This window comes from Myotis nattereri (genome assembly GCF_964212035.1).
Source record: "Myotis nattereri genome assembly, chromosome: Y".
NCBI lineage: Eukaryota > Metazoa > Chordata > Mammalia > Chiroptera > Vespertilionidae > Myotis > Myotis nattereri.
The window spans coordinates 2,157,336-2,169,858 of NC_138094.1; the positions used below are offsets into that span (position 1 = coordinate 2,157,336).

General features: G+C 55.3%; 1 protein-coding gene across 3 annotated transcripts in view; it reads left to right on the forward strand.

Annotated features, from left to right (window-relative positions):
- Positions 1 to 12,523, forward strand: part of LOC308512216 (steryl-sulfatase-like) — a 226,934-nt gene that overhangs the window by 59,109 nt on the left and 155,302 nt on the right. Inside the window, exon 10 of one of the 3 annotated variants that reach the window (XM_081082012.1) lies at positions 5,917 to 8,399. The exons of the other annotated variants lie outside the window; for them this stretch is intronic. Within the exon in view, the coding sequence (XP_080938138.1) occupies positions 5,917 to 6,278 (362 nt within the window). The 3' untranslated portion in view covers positions 6,279 to 8,399. Of the gene's footprint in view, positions 1 to 5,916; positions 8,400 to 12,523 lie in introns of those variants that run through there. 3 annotated transcript variants of the gene reach the window in all.

Below are 12,523 nucleotides of genomic sequence, written 5' to 3' on the forward strand. Positions count from 1 at the left end.
CCCCGTATTGTCTGTGTCCACGGTTGATGCGTAGATGCATACGAATGCATTGGTTGATCTCTTTTTCAAGCTAACAGTCTTCCAGTCTAGGGAGAAAAATACGGACTGAGGCGAGTTATCGCGATAATTTTGGGAGACGGGACTAAATCTGTATCTATTAGCAATATAAGGTGCTCCCTGTTGTGTCACGTGACTGGGATGCACTGTTTTTCTTTGCAGTAAGGCCTCTGAGGGTGCGGGTCCCGGGTTCCTGGTAGATCACAGAGCAGGAGTCTGCAGCAAGGACACGTACCTTGGGGACCTGTGAGACGTAAGACGCGGCCCCACTGCTCTTGTCGGAGACGATCCCCAGGGGCCCAGAGACCCAGCACAGAGAAGGAACAGTCTGCCTTTTTATTTTTTTTAAATACATTTTATATTTAAAAAAATAATAATAATAAATACATTTTATTGATTTTTTTTTTACAGAGAGGAAGGGAGAGGGAGAGAGAGTTAGAAGCATTGATGAGAGAGAAACATCGATCATTGCCTCCTGCACGCCCCCTACTGGGGATGTGCCTGCAACCAAGGTACATGCCCTTGACTGGAATCGAACCCGGAACCCCTCAGTCCGCAGGTCGACGCTCTTTCCACTGAGACACACCGGTCAGGGCGCAGTCTGCCTTTAAAAAAATATTCATTCATTCATTCATTATTAATCTTTATTGTTGCAAGTATTACTTATGTCCCCTTTTTCCCCCCATTGACCCCCCTCGAGCCCGTCCCCAACCCCCACCCCAGGCCCTCACCCCCTGTTGTCGGTGTGCATGGGTGATGCATCTACTCACACAAGGTTTTTGGTGGCAATCTGCCTCTTTTCACAAAGGTTTTTAAAAATCCAAACTAGAGCCCTGGCCAGTGTAGCTCAATGGATAGAGCGTCGACCTGCAGACTGAAGGGTCCCGGGTTCGATTCCTGGTCAAGGGCACATGCCCGGGTTGCAGGCTCGATCCCCAGTGTGGGGCGAGCAGGAGGCAGCCGACCCATGATTCTCTCTCCTCATGGATATTTCTAGCTCTCTCTCTCTCTCTTCCTTTCTCTCTGAAATCAATTTAAAAAAATAATTAAGTTAAATTTAAAATAATCCAAACTAGAAGACGATAAAGGCAAACTCCTGTATCTAGTCCCAGACGTTGCTTCGGAAACTGTGATTTCCATTCCACGTGTGTCCCACGCAGCGAGCGCCCGCCCCTCCCGGGCGCGGGGGCCTGAGACTCCCACTGGCCTGGCCGTCAATCTCCCCCCAAGTCACGTCAGGGCAGCACGGCCCTAAGTCAGTAATAGCGGCGTCTGTGCGCGCGGCTGTCACAGGCAAGTGGGAAATGCGGGCCCTGGGACTGGATTTGTTCCGGGTGCCTGCACTCTCTCCGTGTTTGAAATGCCGAAGGCTGGGCTCGCATGCCAAGCACGGAGTGCCCTGGAGGTGTGCGGTGTGTGAGCGAGAGCTCAAGGACGGCCCGTCCCGCGCGTCCTCCTGTGACCGCCGTGGCCTGGCTGACCCGGACCGACCCCGGCCCAGGATGCATCTAAGTGTCTGCAGGGTCGCAGGAAAGGGGGAGAGAGAGGAGCTGATGAGAATCCTAATGCTACCCACTTCCTCCTTGTAAAACACATGTCGTTATTGACTTCACAGAGGAAGGGAGAGGGAGATAGTGATAGAAACATCCGTGATGAGAGGGAATCACTGACCAGCTGCCTCCTGCACGCCCCACGCTGGGGATAGAGTCCGCGTCCCGGGCACGTGCCCTTGACCGGAATTGAACCCGGGACCCTTTAGTCTGAGGGGTGATGCTCTATCCACTTAGCCAAACCGGCCAGGGCATTTAAAAATTTTTTTTTTTAAATATATTTTATTGATTTTTTACAGAGAGGAAGGGAGAGAGATAGAGAGTTAGAAACATCGATGAGAGAGAAACATCGATCAGCTGCCTCCTGCACATCTCCTACTGGGGATATGCCCGCAACCCAGGTACATGCCCTTGACCGGAATCGAACCTGGGACCTTTCAGTCCACAGGCCGACGCTCTATCCTCTGAGCCAAACTGGTTTCGGCTAAAAAATTTTTTAATATTTTTATTGATTTCAGAGAGGAAGAGAGAGGGAGAGAGAGAGAGAGAAACATCCATGATGAGAGAGAATCACGGATCGGCTGCCTCCTGCACACCCCACACGGGATGGAGCCCGCAACTCAGGCATGTGCCCTGACCGGGAATCGAACCTGTGACCTCCTGGTTCATGGGTCGAGGCTCAACCACAGAGCCACGCCGGCCGGGCTGCCCAGTCCTCTGAAACTCTGCCGCAGACAGGCACCGTGCCCAGGGATTGTTCCTGCAGCCAGGAGTGTCCACGAGGCCACCCCACTGCTTCCATGTGAGGCACACGTGCTGAGCGCATGTAAAGTGACTCAGACGTTACGTCCCGCCTTCCCCAGCTTCCACCGGCGACACAGACTGCGGGCGTCCATCATGTCTTCGTCTGTAAAATACTCGCGTTGTGTGCACTGCCTTTCCCAGATCTTCCCCCCAAAATATAAGACCCACAGAAAGGCGAGGTTCCCGGGCATAAGCGTGGGGTGAGGTCAGAGGCTGTGGGGGACAGACAACGCACGCTCCTGTGACAATCGCTTGTAGCTGAGTCTATAGATTTCATTTTGTAGTTGGGTCAGTCGGTTGGTCGCTAAATATCTATCATTGTACGTGTCGCCATTGCAGGAGACACAGGGACCATCAGAGTGAATTAAGTGTGTGATGTTGCCAGGGGGCGAAATGCTACAATCTTATGTAAAAACGAGTGGCCCGGTGCACGGAATTCATGCACATCAAAAGGGAATTCATTACAGGAAATATTTCAATATGGCTGGCTGCCCTTTCTCTATAATAGAAGTGTCAGAGGTGAAAGGAAATTAGTCAAATGCATATAAAAATCCCCCTCCCATCAGAGTCTGGGGCGCGCCGCAGGACCCAGAGTCAAGTCCCTGCCCACCACATGCGCCTCAAAATCGCAAGACACCCAGACCCGGCCGGCCCCACTCCCTTTAAGCCCTGATTGGCGGGGGGACGCAGACTGAGGTCCCCCAACCCAGCCAGACTCCACGCAGCCTCAGGTCCCTGCTGATTGGTCGTTAAGTGTCACGGCGTGACGACCATTTGCATATTAGCCTTTTATTATTGTGATCAGTAAGGAACCTGGCTGGCGTGGCTCAGTGGTTGTGTGTCGGATTGTGAGCCAGGAGGTCACGGCTCGATTCCCGGTCAGGGCACATGCCTGGGTTGCAGGCTCGGTCCCCAGTAGGGGGCGTGCAGGAGGCAGCCGATCCATGATTCTCTCTCCTCGTTGATGTTTCTCTCTCCCTCTCCCTTCTTGGCTGAAACCAATTTTTTTAAAAAATATATTTTACTGATTTTTCCACAGAGGAAGGGAGAGGGATAGAGAGTTAGAAACATTGATGAGAGAGAAACATCGATCGGCTGCCTCCTGCACACTCCCTACTGGGGATGTGCCCGCAACCCAGGTACATGCCCTAGACCGGAATCGAACCCGGGACCCTTCAGTCCGCAGGCCGACGCTCTACCCACTGAGCCACACCGGTCAGGGCTGAAACCGATTTTTTAAAAAATCAGTAAGGAGAACCTGAGCTCTGACATCAGCATTCGGCCCATGCACATTCGTTTCTCTGTGGTGGTGGTGGTGGTGGTTTTCATTGATTTTTTTTTGTGTGTGTTTATCTGCTACGGTTTCCAACCCAGAAGCACTTGTGAGAACGCGTATCTGTCAGGGGCTGTGGGAGGAGCAGTCGGCTCCCCAGAGCGTCAGCACGTGGTGGGGGGCACAGGAAATTAACCCCTTCACCGTCGCGGCATCTCCGTCTAGAACGTCCGTGTGCGGGGATCGCTGGCACCCAGAGCTCCCGTGGGCAGCGCAGTGGGACCGCCCTGCTCCGGGCTCTGTCCGCGCCCCCGACTGGGGGTGTGCGGGGCCTTTGTGAGGCTGAGACAGCCAGACCGGGCCGTTCCCGCTCGGCGATGGTCACCAAATGGGGGGCCTTCTGCACGTCGAGTCAGTCTCCCAGCGGCGGTTCTCAACCTGTGGGTCGCGAGCCCACTGGCGGTCGAACGGCCCTTTCGCAGGGGTCGCCTACGACCACCCTGCATATCAGATATTTCCATGACGATTCGTAGCGGTAGCAACATGACAGTGATGACGTAGCCACGGAAATAATTTTATGGTTGGGGTCACCACGTGAGGAACTGTGTTTAAAGGGCCAGAAGGGTGAGAACCACTATGTTAGGGTGTCTCATTCACCCCAAAGATCACCTCTGTTCGCTGCACTCCTGCATGTGTGGATCGGACACGTTGGGGCGTCCTCAAGGCTGGGAAGATGCTAAGTGAGGTGCTGCGTGTCTGAGATTGTTCTCGATGGCTGTGTGTGCGTGTGTGTGGTTGCACATGTGTGCACGGGCCTCCTTGTACATATGCACACATGCATGTAAACGCGTGCATCTGTGTACACATGTGCATTTCTGTGCATGCAAACGTGTGTGCAGCTGTGTATGTGTGTGCATCTCATGCGTATGTTCACACGCGCATCTACAAGCTATGTGCACAGATGTGCATGTGTGCACACCTGTGTATTCAACTGTGAGCACATGCATATGCATGTGTGTGCATGTGTATGTTTGCATGTGCATGTGCAAGCCACGTGCATGCATATGCACCTGCATATTCAACTGCGTGTTTGCATGTACATGTGTATGTACACATGCATTCATGTGCTGTGTATACACCCGTGCAGGTGTGTGCACCTGTGTACACATGTGTGCCCATTCACATGTGCATGCATGAGCTATGTGTCCACGTGTGTGCACATTCACGTGTGCATGCATGAGCTATGTGTACATGTGTATGCACATGTGCATTCAGCTGTGTTTGCATGCATGTGCATGTGTGTGCGCGTGTGTGTGCACCTGCAGTGGTCCATGCCAGCTGGGAGCCTCGCTGTTCCTCCCGTGTCATTTCAGCCGGAACCCAGGCTGTGTGTTTAAAACCCTGGCGGGCAGGAGGGGGCGGAACCGGGAGCTTTAATCCGTTCGTCACCCGCCTCCGTGAACGTGCCGCGTGCCTGCTGGACATGCCCCGGCCGGAACGTGTATGGGGCTGGACTGACAGTGTCGATCTGCCCTGGCCGGTGTGTCTCAGTGGATAGCGCATCGGCCCGTGGACTGAAGGGTCTCGGGTTCGATTCCAGTCAAGGGCACACAGCTCAGATTTCAGGTTCCTCCCTGGCCTGGGCCCTGGTCGGGGCTCGTGTGGGAGGCATCCCATCGATCTCTCTCTCTCTCTCTCTCTCCCTCTTCCCCCCCTTCCGGCTCCCTTCCTCCCACTCTCTCTAGCAATAGAAAAAATATCCTCAAGGGAGGATTAGGCAAAAGTAAGTACATAAACAAGTAAATATTTTAAATAGTAGAAAATGATAAAAGTTGTCAACTTAGAAAAAAAAAGACAGGTTTCCGTTTTCTTTCTTTAAAAAAATATACTTTTTACTGATTTTAGAAAGGGGGAGGAAGAGGGAGAGAGAGAGAGAAACATCCATGATGAGAGAGAGTCATGGATCGGCCGCCTCCTGCAGGCCCCCCCCTGGGGATCGAGGGTACAGCCCAGACATGTGCCCTTGACCGGGACTCGAACTCGTGACTCGGGCCGGTTCTCTCTCTTTCTCAGCTGTGCTGCTTCCTCTTTTCGCCACACGCTTCGCCCGCGCCCGAATGCCGGGCGCCCCCTGCCTCCGCTCAGGGCCGCGGGGTTCCGTGCGTGTCCTGCTTGGGGCAGACCCCCCTGGCCCTTCCCCGTGACCCCACCTTCTGCCCTTGTCCACCCCAGGCTCCTCCGTCTGGAAGGCTTTCCTCTTCACGCCCAACTTCGCGCCCGAGGGCGCCAACGGCTGCTTCCCCACCCACGTGTGCTTCTGCCACGGCCACTTCGTCACCCGCCACCACCCGCCGCTGCTCTTCGACCTGTCCCGGGACCCCAGGGAGAGGCGCCCCGTGACGCCCGGGGCCGAGCCCCGCTTCTGGGAGATCCTGGAGGCCATGCAGGAGGCGGCCGAGCGCCACGCCCGCACCGTGGCCCCCGTCCCCAACCAGCTGTCCGTGGGGCGCATCCTCTGGAAGCCGTGGCTGCAGATGTGCTGCTCCTCGTCCCCTGGCCTGTCCTGCCAGTGTCCGCGGGGGGAGCGGGACTGAGAACGCAGCCCGTAGCCGTGCGGGGGGAGCCCCGGAGGCACCCTGCCCGCACCCCTCACTGGGACACGCAGACCGGGTGCCCGCTCTAGCTGACGCCCCAAACGCACCATCAAGGGCCCCCGGGTGATGCCGTGGGCGGGACGTCACGGCTGCAAAACAGGACATGTGTCAGCCGTGCGCCTCCCGTGAGCCAAGGGGGCGCTCACGTACGCGCACGAGGGGGGACCAGCAGCTTGTCCCCCTGCCATGTGCACACGGACGCCGGGAGGGTGCAGAGGGGACCCATCCACCTGCAGAGGGTGTGTGTGAGCCGCCGCCCCGGCGTCACGTCTCCCACAGCCTGATCGGGCGCCGTGGCCGGGAGAACGCCATTCGAAAGGCGTCCAGCCAGCCTCAGGCCACGCGACCCGACCGCGAAGGAAGGCCCGTCCGAGAGTGGCCGCCGGTCCGTGGCCGTGCCCCGAGCGGGAGGCAGCGATGATCAGTATTATCAAGCACACGCGACGCAGGCTTCAGCACGCGTGGGTTCGTGGCGCACGTGAAGGAGGAGGCGTGTCAGGCCCGGAGCCCGGTGGCGATCCCAGCGTCACGGACATCGCCGCCGATGCGATCGCACGGCGATGCCTGAGAGTCCGTCTTCAAGGTGACCGTGTCCCATCCACGTTCCCCATCCTCGCCGGCCGTGGACGTTGGGACACGTGATGTGGAACCGTGTGCCGGAGGGCCACGTAACGTGAAGCATGTAGTTACATGATGCGAACGTACGTGATGTTGACGTGAGGGAGGAGCTGTCCGATCTGTGCGCCGTCGGGAGAAAATGAAGGATACGTGTTCTGTTCGTCGTTCGCGTTCAGAGAGCGTCGCCTCAGAGCCGCGTGGCTCACCAGCACGACCCGGGTTCCCCAGAACTCGGCTGTGTTGGTCACGGCCTTGCGCCATCTGCAGGTCTTTGCTGGGACCATCCCACAGGAAAATGGAATTATTTGGCTCGAGAGGGACCTCAGCTTGCTTGCTTTTCTAAAGAAAAAATGACCGAATGTATTGGGGGGACGTTGGGCGGTAAAGCTGTGTAGGTTTCGGGGGGAGAATTGATTGATAATCCGCCACCGGTATCGTGTGTCGCGTGTTCGCCACCCCAGCCACGTCCCCCTGCGTCTCCAGTGACTCCCCCTTTGCCCTCTCCTACCTCCCCCCACCCCCGTCCCGCTGATAATCACTGTATTGTTGTCTGTGTCTGTGAGTTTGTTTTTGTTGATTTCCTAGGAGGGAGATGGAGAGAGAGAGAGAGAGAAGCATCCATGATGAGAGAGAATCACGGACCGGCTGCCTCCTGCACGCCCCCTACTGGGGATCGAGCCCGAAACCCGGGCCTGTGCCCTTGAGCGGGAATCGAACCCTGACCTCCTGGTTCCATCAGAGGTTGACGTTCAGCCCCGGAGCCACGCCCGCCGGGCTGTTGTTACCCCTTTCATTCCCAGCATTTCAACGGTGACACATGCACAGGCGTTCACTCGTCGACGAGGTCAGTACGACGGCGTGAAGACCAAAGCCGGGGCGATGAAGGAGCCGGCGGGAAGCGGACCAGGGACCCCCTGATGGCCGGGTCCGGGGAGGAGGGGGGAGCAGAAACGGGGCCCGCATCTCGCCGGCGTCGGAAGAGGGTTCCGTGTCACACGGGGGCATCCCGGTGAGGGTCCGCCAAGCCCTGTTGTCGCGGTAACGCGCTGGGAGTCGAAATAAAGTCCCCCTTGGCCACGCAGGACGCTGGGGTCCGAGCGCTCCTTTCTCCGCGCGACTCGGTTCAGCACGCGTGTGGTGTAAGCGCCGCACGCAAGGTCCAGCTCAAGGGATGCCTCCGGGGTCCCTAGGGCAGGCGTGTCGCACGCACGGGCGCACACGGGCCAGATACACACGGTTGACGTGGACGTGGCCGCAAACAAACCCAAAGCTCCCATTTTCACAGAAACGTAGGTTTGTTCCGATAGAGACGTGCTGAATGCAGAGGGCTGAAATAAATGGGTCGTCGTGAACATGAAATGATAGGACATTTTAATAAAAATGAATGTTTCTTTTCTTGAACGTTCACTTACCAGACACCGAATAAAGGCATAAATGAATTTACGTCATGCAGATAAACCCGTTTTTCTTGTTCTCCGAAAGCGAGGTATTTCCTGTTGCGCACACCAGGCAAGTCAGTCCCAGACGAAGGCCCCCGGCTGCTAGAACGTTCGCTGCTGGCGTCAGTGGGGAGAGATGGCGCGCCTGCGCGTGAGGGACATGAATGCAACACGACGACAGTCATCGGTCATTGGCGGACGTCGTAGTTCGTGATTAATAATATCGTACAACAGGATAGTGTAGAAATTAAGTGGCGAAATTTTTATCAACACATTTCTTTTTTTTTATTTTTAATATATTTTATTGATTTTTTACAGAAAGGAAGGGACAGGGATAGAGAGTTAGAAACATCGATCAGCTGCCTCCTGCACACTCCCCACTGGGCATGTGCCCGCAACCAAGGTACATGCCCTTGACGGGAATCGAACCCGGGACGCTTGAGTCTGCAGGCCGACGCTCTATCCACTGAGCCAACTGGTCAGGGCTTATTAACACGTTTCTTACAAGCCGTCCTATTGGCTGGGTTGCAGAAATATCCGTTGTGGGCCGCATGTGGCCCGCGGGCCACGAGTTTGACATGCCAGGCCTAGGGCAGGGGTGGGCAACCTTTGTGTGGGTGCGTGCCCAAACCGGCAAAATCTCTGACTCCAAACGCTTCTGCGCGCCAACCCTAATTTTTTGAGAACGTGTGACGCCTACTTGCTATCTCTTAAGGTGTCCGTCTGTGAAGAACCTTGAAGAAATAATAAAATTCATTCGAACGACAAAAGCACAGTCTATGATGATGAAAGATACATTTTTATTTTTTATTTTTTTATTTTATTTTTTTAATATATTTTATTGATTCTTTACAGAGAGGAAGGGAGAGAGATGGATGGTTACAAACATCGATGAGAGAGAAACATCGATCAGGCTGCCTCCTGCACACCCCCTACTGGGGATGTGCCCGCAACCCGGGTACATGCCCTTGACCGGAATCGAACCCAGGACCCTTCAGTCCGCAGGCCGACGCTCTACCCGCTGAGCCACACCGGTTTCGGCCGTTTATTTTTTAGCGTCTACATGTACACTGATAGTCGGACAGAAAACGTCATGGCTCCGTGTGATAGGATCAGTGGGACTTTGGCTGCTGCGTCGCTGATGACGGAGATTTGACATCAGGTTTATGTTCCGTGACCTTCAGGGATAGGCAGGCGCTGCTGCTTTCATCCGTCAGGCTACTCCTGTGACGAGACTGGACAGAATTCATCCCTGAGCACAAACATTCACAAGGGTAAATGGAAGATTATAAGAAGGGTTTCGCGTGCCAGCGAAAGTTACGGGCGCGCCGTGTTTGGCACGCGTGCCAGGGGTTGCCCGCCCCTGGCCTAGGGCTTAGGGGACCGGGTCAGGCGTGCGGAGATGGGGAAGACGTCACCAGCCCCGGACCCCCATGGGGCGCAGAGGGCCGGGCGAGGCCATGTTATCCGTCGCACACTGGGTGCGGCCTTTTCCCGGGCTCCCCAGCGTGTCTCTCTGCTTGTTTCCCCATCACCCCTCCCACTTGGCAGCCTGACGCACACATCGCAGCCGGGGCGGGGGATTCGAACCCACAACCCACATATGCGTCTCTATCGGGAAATCGAACCTGCAGTCCCTTGGTGCGTGGGCTGACGTTCCAACCACCGTACCTGTTGCTTCTAGGTTCCACGTGTGAGAGAAAGATACGACACTTATCTTCATCTGCAGGCATTATCTATACTAATGAAAAGGTAATATGCTAATGAGACTGGATAGACCGGACGTACTTCCGGACGTCCTTCCGGACAAAGCCACGGTGGCGGGGCCAAGGCAGAGGCAGTTAGCAGGGGAGAGTGGTTAGGGGCGATCAGGCTGGCAGGGGAGAGCAATTAGGGGCGATCAGGTTGGCAGGGGAGAGCAGTTAGGGGCGATCAGGCCGGCAGGGGAGGGCAGTTAGGGGTGATCAGACTGGCAGGGGAGAGCAGTTAGGGGTGATCAGGCCGGCAGGGGAGAGCAGTTAGGGGTGATCAGGCAGGCAGGGGAAAGTAGTTAGGGGCAATCAGGCCAGCAGGGGAGAGCAGTTAGGGGCGATCAGGCAGGCAGGGGAGAGCAGTTAGGGGGATCAGGCTGGCAGGGGAGAGCAGTCAGGGGCGATCAGGCCGCCAGGGGTGAGCAGTTAGGGGCGATCAGGCCGGCAGGGGAGAGTAGTGAGGGGCAATCAGGTCGGCAGGGGATAGTGGTTAGGGGCGATCAGGCCGGCAGGGGGGAGCCGTTTAGGCCAATCAGGCAGGCAGGCAAGTGAGCAGTTAGGAGCCAGCGGTCCCGGATTGTGAGGGGGATGTCCGACTGCTGGTTTAGGCCTGATCTCATCAGACATCCCCTGAGAGGTCCCGGATTGGAGAGGGTGCAGTCAGGCTGATGGACCCGCCCCCCCCCCCCCCCCGCATGAATTCCGTGCACCTGGCCTCCAGTAGTTAGCCTAATACCCTCTAGCTCCATCCATGTTGTTGCAAATGGCACGATTCCATTCTTTTTCATGGCTGACTAGTATTCCTTCGTGTATAGGTTCCCCATCTCCTCTATCCATTCATCTACCAGTGGCCACATAAAGTGCCTTCATGTGTTTTAAAATCAGAGGTAAAAGACATGAACGTTTGGGGGTGAAGGTGATGCGCACATGGGTGCCAACACAGTGGTCAAATAGAGTTTGTGTTTAAATGTATTACTTTTTTTTTCCCCTCAGAGAGAAAGGGAGAGGGAGAGAGAGAAACATCAATGATGAGAGAGAATCACTGATCGGCTGCCTCCTGCACGCCCCCTACTGGGGATCAAACCCGCAACCCGGGCATGTGCCCTTGACTGGAAATTTAACCCAGAACCCTTCAGTCCGCAGGCCGATGCTCTATCCACTGAGCAACCTGGCTAGGACCAATGTTTTACGTTTTTATGTAACACAAAATTCATTCACTTGGGGTGAGGGGGTGTTGTGGTCCCTCAGCCCGGATTGCAAGAGGGCACAGCCAGGCCAAGGGACCCCCCTGGTGCACGATCGGGGCCGGGGAGGGACCGCGGGAGGGCTCCAGGGCGTGTCCGGCCCATCTCACTCAGTCCCGATTGGCCGGACCTCAGCAGCAAGCTAACCTACCAGTTGGAGTGTCTGCCCCCTGGTGGTCAGTGCACGCCATAGCAAGCGGTTGAACAGCCTTAGCATATCATTAGCATATTACACTTTGATTGGTTCAATGGACAACAGGACGACCAGACACTTAGCATATTAGGCTTTTATTCTATAGCATGCCTTTAGCTTAAAGCATAGCTATATGTCTTTATGTTCATGGTTCTGTAAACATTTTAATTGGACCTGGACTCAGGTGAAACCACTGCTTTGCTCCCCAGGAAATTGGAGCCGAGACGTTAGGAGAGTTTAAAATTAGTTATAAAATCATTGTTCTGCTCGGCCAGTGTGGCTCAGTGGTTTTGCATCAACCTATGAACCAGGAGGTCAGGGTTCGATTCCCGGTCAGGGCACAGGCCCGGGTTGCGGGCTCCATCCCCAGTAGGGGGCGTGCAGGAGGCAGCCGATCCGTGATTCTCTCTCATTATTGATGATTCTCTCTCTCCCTCTCCCTTCCTCTCTGACATCAATAAAAATATACTTAAAAAATAAAATAAAAAAAGGTACCAGGGCCGTCGTGTATAACGGTCCTGGTTAATGCAGGACAGCGGTTCTCAACCTGTGGGTCGCGACCCCTTTGGGGTCAAGCGACCCTTTCACAGGGGTCGCCTAAGACCGTCGGAAAACACATATATAATTACATATTGTTTTTGTGATTAATCACTGTGCTTTCATGATGTCCAGTTTGTAACCATGAAAATCCATCCTGCCGATCAGATGTTTCCATGACGATTCATAACAGCAGCCACATGACAGTTATGAAGCAGCAACAGAAATAATTTTATGCTCGGGGGTCCCCAGAACATGAGGAGCTGTATTCAAGGGTCGCGGCCTTAGGAAGGTTGAGAACCGCTGATGTAAGAGCTGCTTGCTTCCTGTGCTGTTAAAAGTCGGGGTTGCAAGCAGTCCGTGAACGCCAAGCCCTGATCTGCCGGTTAAACCCACAGGGACC